The sequence below is a fragment of the Chroicocephalus ridibundus genome, chromosome 4, assembly GCF_963924245.1.
Source record: "Chroicocephalus ridibundus chromosome 4, bChrRid1.1, whole genome shotgun sequence".
In the NCBI taxonomy this organism is placed as follows: domain Eukaryota; kingdom Metazoa; phylum Chordata; class Aves; order Charadriiformes; family Laridae; genus Chroicocephalus; species Chroicocephalus ridibundus.
The window spans coordinates 36124188-36132088 of record NC_086287.1 but is presented as its reverse complement, the minus strand read 5'-3'; the positions used below and the strand labels follow the sequence as shown (position 1 = coordinate 36132088).

Below are 7901 nucleotides of genomic sequence, written 5' to 3'. Positions count from 1 at the left end.
GGGCAGTTTAATGAAGGCTGACACTGACAAGGCGCTCTGTGTGGCTCTGACACAGAGATGCTTTTGTTCCTTGCGCTAAACCAGAGAATGTCAGAGAACTGTTTGAGCACGAGGCAACAGCCGTCTTTTCCTCACAGTTGCTGGCGCCTGTGACAAAAGGCACACACACACAGCATTCCCCCAAATACCTTAAACTGGAGTCTTTCGTTGCATTGATACAAAGGCATTCAGCCTGAAAGCTGGCAGCTTCTTGCAGTGCTTGTAAAATCCAAGTAGGAAAGCAATGAGATTTTATTGCTGCCTTTGCCCAGCTCTTCTCTGGTGTCTCTCTTTCTCCAGAAATTTCAGCTTTGCAGGCAGTGTATACTGCACACCAGGAAAGACTTTATATTGCTAGAGCAGGAAGGGGAAAAAAATACTAACATAAATAAGTGTAAAAAAAAAAATAAAATCTTCCTCAGAAGTCTACTTTTGTTTCTGCTGCTTTTAACAAAAGAAGAAATTAAAAATGTTTCCATTAGAATCCTGACATCTTCTACTAGAAATAAGGAGATCTGGGGGTTTATATTCTCAGATCTCCATTCTATTTCTGCCCATTAATTTACTTTATATTACTTCCATGCCTCAGTTTATACCTGTATGAAAGAAATTTGGTATTTCTCTTTGAATTCTTGTCACAGAAGGGTGAAAAATACTACATTCAAGATAAATACCATGTATTATTACAGCTTCAGCACAGACTTTGCTGAAAAACTTTTAGCAAGATTAAGGAAGAGACAACTAGGTTGGTGACCTAGCACTATGAATTTCTGACTATCAAATCTTGTCCTAAATCCTTTCAGACACGCTGAAAAACCTTCACTACGACTTCGCCCTTGTGATGTGAGGTATCTGCATTTTGCCTGCAGTGCACATCTACATCTTCATCTACAGACAGTAACAAACCGCAGTCAATAAATAACGCAACAGGAGATGTTCAACCCCCAAAGGGCAAGGGCTAAAGATCGTACTTCATGTTGGCCTTAAAAACCCTGAGAGTTTAGCTGTGGAGCCATCTTTTAGGATGAGGGATAGGAGAAAAATATGATACTGAATATGGAAAGACTGTACAAAAGTGGGAACTAGGAAAAACAGTTGTAGTAGTAAGGGAGGCCATAAATAACCTTGCACGTTTACTGTGCCAGACAGAGGAATGGATTCAATGAAGCATATGCAGTAAATGAACATGAACGCGTAACCTCTTCCTTCCCACCTCCTTTTCCTCTTTCAGTGCCATGGCAGAGACTGCCATATAGAATAGAGACTTCAGAAAAAAAGGATTTTAAGCTAACACCTACTAAATTGAGGTAATTAGCAATAGCTAACAGTTAATGGTGCTTTCCTCAGGAGCGGATGCTAAGAGTTATGAAACCTTGGCCGGCAGATAAATGGTACCTTTCTCAGCCATCTGTCTTACAAATGATCCTATATGTACAGCTATTATTTCAGCCAGACGCTGGCAGCTCTGCAATTGTTCATGGCCTCAGTGAAGAATAGTACCCGTCACGCAGTCTGAGTGCTTCGACTTTTAACAGACCTGTTTTCAGCATCTCTGAAACGCTGAACAACTGCACGTGGGGAAGCAAGAGAAAAGAAGAGGCAAGATAAAAACCAAGGGTACTCACGTTTCTCTAGACGAAGGTTTAGAATCCCTCGGGACTGTCCCGAAGAAAGTTTGCTAGAACTGGCTGCTAAAATTGCGGATGGTTCTCTACCCACTTGTGAGAAAACACAAATGGCAAGCCCTCTGCTCTCCTCTTCCCGGGGAGCTGCATCATCACAGGGCTCACTTCGCATCACCTCTTCTGACGTCCTCCTGTGGTGACCAGGAGTCTCCAACCCTTCCCTCGGTCATGCCCACCCTCACCTCCGAATTTAGCCACTGTTGATTCGCAGCACAGACAGTGCTTATGCTTCTTTAACCCTAAAGAGCAATATTGGGATGCTTCTGACTGAACTAAGCTGTCTTACAAACCTCAACCAAACAAATGTCGGCCATCTATTATTAATGCTGAACGCCTTTTATCAGAGCCCCAACCGCATCTACAACACTAAGGATCTCACAGCTGTCATAAATATTTCCAGACACTGGGTTTAATAAAACTCATAAAGGTTTTGGAAAGAAGGAGTCTCATTAAAATCTTACTACTACCCACAAGTAAATGCACTTGGTGTAGAAATCCTTATTTTCTGATCATGCTAATCCAAAGAAAGCTTTTCTGTATCTCTTCTTTCTGAAATAGGAATAGCCCCCCTCTCCCCCCCCCCCCCCCCCGATTCGGCTAAAACCAGCATGTTGATTAACGTTAGTTGCATGTGTTGAAAACTTCCTTTTTGATACAGTATGAAACACTATAAAAATTTTCCGGTTTATTTTTATCACATTTCCTTTCTGTTCTATGCAGAACACAACACTTCAGACAGAAGAAAACTCTTTGTTCTCCCATCTTTAGCAGCAACAGAATTTCAACAAAACGCAGGCTTGAACTCCAGCTCCTCTGCAAAAGTTTTCACCATTTCAGCTACCCGAGACCTGCGCAATTGTTTAAAATATCAATTAGAATTTTGTTACATGCCTATTCTCTACACATCTAAAGCCCTCTGACTGCCTTAGCTAACAAGCTTATTTTTATACCCTGAATACTTGGCCTTAATGATGAAGATCTGCCGTACTACTTTGCCTTCATGTAACAGTATCTTTGCACTCAGTTTAGAGTTGCTCAGTCATTGTGAAAAGAAATAGTAAATTGCTTTTTGTGCCTGTAATCCCTAGTCAACCCCTGCTAAAGGTAACCACTATCACATTAATTATCTATTTAAAAATGTTACCACAATTTGGATTGCATGAGGGCAACAGCAGCCAAAAAGATAGTAACTCAAATAATAATAATAAAGAAGAATAATTGAAACATAAATATAAAATACCATACAGTGCTTCCAGATGGTGCACAAAACAAGCTGAAATGATGTGCTATGAAGTGGATCCTGAGGTTTCAGAATAATGGGAAAAATTAGTGTTTATGTAAGTTCACGTCATTACCCCACCGGTAGCTGACCACTGCCATGAGAGGCTAATTTTGAAAAAAAATTAAGCAATTTTTAATCTGAGACAGTGCAATCCTTAGCGAGTACTTGACAGGTCTAGTGATTTGCTCACTACTTGGAGTGGCGCATACTGCCACCGATAGTGTGGCCTGCAGCTGAAGGTGACCGGCATCTTAGTTTGATTTTCTCAGTCAAATGTTATGCCTTCAGGAGCGTGGCAGCAACAATACTCTCCAACACACTCAACATACTAGCCTGTCTTCTACTTAGAAATCCTAATATTCACGCTTGAGCCTCTTCTGTGACTCAAAGATAACAAACAAAACCCTATCATCTTTATCATAAATTATACACAGCAGCAGATTAGGCCGATGATTCATGAAAATGGTAAGAACAAGAAAAAAAAAAGCCAACATGGTGAAAATGGTCTAAAAAACGCTCAGAAAATGAACCATTTTCTTTTTGTATTCTTACAGGATAAACTTACAATAATGATGGAAAAGAACAGCTGAATTGTTATGTATAAACTACAAGAAAATGCTGTTGCATTGTTTGCTTCTGATCCACCAGAGATCTATTTATTTTCCTAAAAGTTTCATACAGTTTGGGCACTGGGCACATATGGCATTCAACATCAGATGGCATACATTGTGGCAAAATTTACCCAGTAATGCAAGTAACTTAACTAGTTGACGGTATTCGTCAACAGGACATTTTTGAGATTAGGATCTGAGGGACCATGTTTAAGCCTGAAAAAGAGAGATGTCAGCAGCCAGTTCATATTCAATACGATTCTTGTGCAAGTAGCTCTCACTGGAATATATGGGATTGCTTCTCTCTGTGTAGAACAACTTTACCTTTATAGTTTTATTCCCACAGGGCAATTAAAATTGCTTTTGGTTTGATAAAAAAATATCAATAAAGTTAGATGACCAAAAGAAAAACAATAAAGATATGAGAACAAGCATTTTATAGCAAATTGAAAGCAAAATTAACACCAAAGTTCTTCTTAACCTGTACAGCCTTTAGGCAGGATGCTAACTTCAACCTGTGTTAACTGTCGTCTGGAATCTGCTTCAGCATGAAATCCTTCAACCTTGCTCCCGCTACTTCTTTTTTAATTACAGTATTCTTTCTCTAGAAAGTTTTCATCATTACAGTGGGAACTCATTTTTATTCAGTTTTGCTAGAGTGAAATATAATTCCGCTAGAGCGAAATATAAAAATATCATTTACAAATAATTTCTATTTTGAATAGACCAAATAGAGGGATAGACAGAATAGATCAAATAATCCAAGGACAGTTTTCTTTTCATCACAGTTAAAGTATTTAATGACAAAACCAGGGTTTCCAGTAATGACTCAAGAGAGCAGGTCCCACTTTTTTCCCCCAGAATGGCACAAAATAATTTCTACATCTTTGAGAACTTTCAAGAAATTGGTTACAACAGATACCAGCAAGTATTACAATTCTGGCATATCATAGCAAAACCTACCTACCTTTAAGATCACTTTTCAGAGAGCATGTTTTTGTTAATATTTCACATAATGCACAACTTTTGCTAGACACAAAAGTAGCCTTTTAAGACAGAGTTTGCAGTACAGTAGTCAAGTCTAACAATACATTATTTTTATTCTTTGCAGGAATTTAAAAAGATAAACTATTGATGTTGTTACAATTTACAAATACATTCGTTCATATGAAACATTAACCTGAATTATAGTATATGTTATGTACATGACTATCTAATAATACTAGGTTGTATACACTACAAGCTAAGTTCCAGAAGGAAATTGCAACGCTCTAAGATTTACCTTTGGATAGACATTTATACACCTCTGATTTTTATTTTTTATTTCTAAAAACTACCAAATCTTGTAGTTTGTTAACAAACAGCAAGAACAAAGTAAACACAGACAATCCGCTTTTCCTTCATCCAATAACACTAGGTTACTTAGAATTCCCATACTAAATGGCTTTTGATGGCTGGATAGAAGTCCTGAGTTATGATACGTAACACAATACACTTAACCGGAGGATATAAAAACCAAAAAATCTGGAAAACTGTCAGTGGGACTAAAGTAATGTTTTAGAACAGTTCAACTCACGAAAGGTCTGGAACTTAGCCGTGCAACTGTGACCTTGTCCTGTTCAGCTGACATTCACGTAAACACCTGAAAACCTATGCCTTTTTATCTGAATTTACACAAGTAATTCTTTTCAGGTTTATCTGATCTGGGTTTTAGACATTTCTTCTAAATTATTGACAAGCTTAGGAGACCAGCTAGATGGCAGCAGTTCAAAACCTATTCCTTCTTTCTCTCAAAAGAAAGACTTGTGAGGTTAGCAGCAGAATATACTTAAAAAAGTAAGAGTGAAAAAGATGACGACAGAAGATAGCTACGTGGTCAAAAGTGTACTCCCTGACAGATTTCTAATGCAGCTATTTTAAAAAAAAAATAGCCTAACATTTTATCTTTAGCAGAAATTTAATTTCTAATGAGGGACTGTTTTCCTGGTTAATTCGCGGAAATACCCATAATCATTACAATAGCACTCAGAAAGCTACTGACATGTCCAGGGCAAGCATTAATGGTACCAGAGCTCAACAGAGTGTTCAGAACCCACGTTGTTAATAAGCCTGTTCTGTTTTATCACAGATGTAGCCAAATTCCTTTTCAGTTGACGGTGCTGGATGTAGCAACTGTTAGAGCTGATGCTAAGTAGATCTACATGATCGTATGGTACTACACGGGTGAAAAACTTACCCCTTCTCTCAATTCCCAGCGTGAAATTAAATAAAAAGCTTCATACAAAACAGTTTAAATTACAGGGAAAAAAAATAGATGTAAAGTTTGAATGCAACTAGTTAACCAGACAGTGTCCTCAGTTCAAATGCAAATGTCTTCCTAAAGCCAAGCAACGTTTTACAAAATGGGTATTTCCAAGAGACTTGCAGTTACCGCAGCTTGCAGTAACTAAAATATTCTCAATTACTACAGAAGCTTTTATGTCTCTTACAAGCACTGCTCTGAGGATTTTAGTCTGCTTAAAGTGTCATTAATAATGCAAAAATCTTATTCTACATTGTAAATTAAAACTACAGTACATTCATATAATGCCAGCTTCCTGGCTTCTGGCTTTCAGGTAAGATGAGGGCAAAAAAAAAAAAAAAAAAAAAAAGGAGAGCGGGCATCTTCAGAAGATGAAGGCTGAAATTTCAGCTAGGATTTCTGTTTCTAGCTTACCAGTTAAAAAAAAAAAGAAAACAAAACAAAAACCAAAAATAAAGAAAGAAGTGCACCATTTTTTTCTTTTCTTTTTTTCTTCATTCTAGAAGTGTATTAGAACATCACAAAAGTGTTAAGAAAACAGCTGTGAAGAAAAAGAGTAACCTACTTATTTTTGTAAGAGAATACAGTGCACATATTGCATATAGTGAATACAGAATGAAGTAGGGAGTCACCCTTCCAGTGATAATATATATTGAAAATTGAGACCCAAACTAGAAGTTATGACTCTACTGTACCAAGACATGCTTTTTGAAAGCCTCTATTTTAAAAATCAGACAACTAGCGAACACAAAAGTCATTCTAATCAGACAAATTTCTGAAGTGTTTCCAAAAAGTCTTACTGTAGAAGTTATGAAAAACAGAAGACTTGGAAAATAGTGCATTCTCATATTCTCAGGCTTTTGCATTCTCATTTACATAGGCCTTTAGCCACAGAATCACAGGTAAAAAGAAAATGAAATGTTATTTTATACCAGATTGCTAAGGTCTAGATTGTGTTTGAGGCACAGCTATGTGTGTACAGATGTAAAAATTACGTTTTTCTTCAATTTTGAAACCTCAAGCATACATTCTGTAGGTTTCATTATACTATTCAAATAATCAATCCAGAAGGGAAAACAGGAATATTCAAAATGCAGCACTGGTAACAGATTCCCCTATGGAATTCAGATGTGCACTTCTGAATGCTGGTGACGGCACATACAAAACTTCCTACATTGGACAGAAGAAACAAGTTTTTCTGTTTCCCAGGACAAAGCAGTCTATTCTCCGCTACAGTTACAACCCCAGGTGTTTAATTCCAACATTCACACTCTGCTGATGCTACATAAAATGAAGAAAAGTATACCCCTTTGCATTTTATTTCCACACATACGTCCGCAACCAGTTAAATAATTTGCTGTACAACTGGGGAAGAATATTACTATTTTAATCCTGATCAGCTTGTCATTTGGTCCAGTTCCCCTGTTTGCTTTCACTCCTGTAACAACTGAAATACAGGTAGAAAGTACTGCAGGACTGTGTAGCAATATTACAAAAGAGGAACAAAAGTAAGTCAAAAAGGTAGAAATGCAACACTTTTTCCTGCACAGAAACTGAAAGAATGCATCTCCACTGAACTGGAAGAAAAAAAGCACACAGAAGTCTGGATCTCCTGTAAAAGTTGCTGAATGTAGCCTTTTCAGTTTCTCTCGGGAGGATTTCAACTTTGGGCAGTATCTCAGCATTTGTGCTTCATGGCAAGCTGAAAAAGAAAGAAAAAATGAATTAAAGAGATATCACATGTAATGATAGCTGTATCAAGCTAATGTGGCTAGTCTGGATCAGAAAAGTTTGTAAATTCTCCAAAAATGCCTGAAATCCATAACTTCCTTGCACGTAGCTATGCAGTCGTTCCCTTGGCTATGCTGAGGAGGCAGGATTTATCTGCTTTCATAGCTGTGTTTCCCAATGTTCCATTATTTTGCTATCCGTGAGGAGGGCTAGAGCAAGACGCTAGAAACAAAGACAAGCTTAAAAGAACA

The 7901-nt window shown here is 37.6% G+C and overlaps 1 protein-coding gene across 4 annotated transcripts in view; it reads right to left on the bottom strand.

Moving 5' to 3' along the window:
- Positions 1-3771: 3771 nt before the first annotated feature.
- STXBP6 (syntaxin binding protein 6) overlaps positions 3772-7901 on the bottom strand; it is a 154765-nt gene continuing 150635 nt past the window's right edge. For all 4 annotated transcript variants that reach the window (XM_063333720.1, XM_063333718.1, XM_063333719.1 and 1 more), the window contains exon 6: positions 3772-7621. In XM_063333720.1, coding sequence (XP_063189790.1) covers positions 7598-7621 — 24 coding nt within the window. In that variant the 3' untranslated portion in view covers positions 3772-7597. The remainder of the gene's footprint in view (positions 7622-7901) is intronic.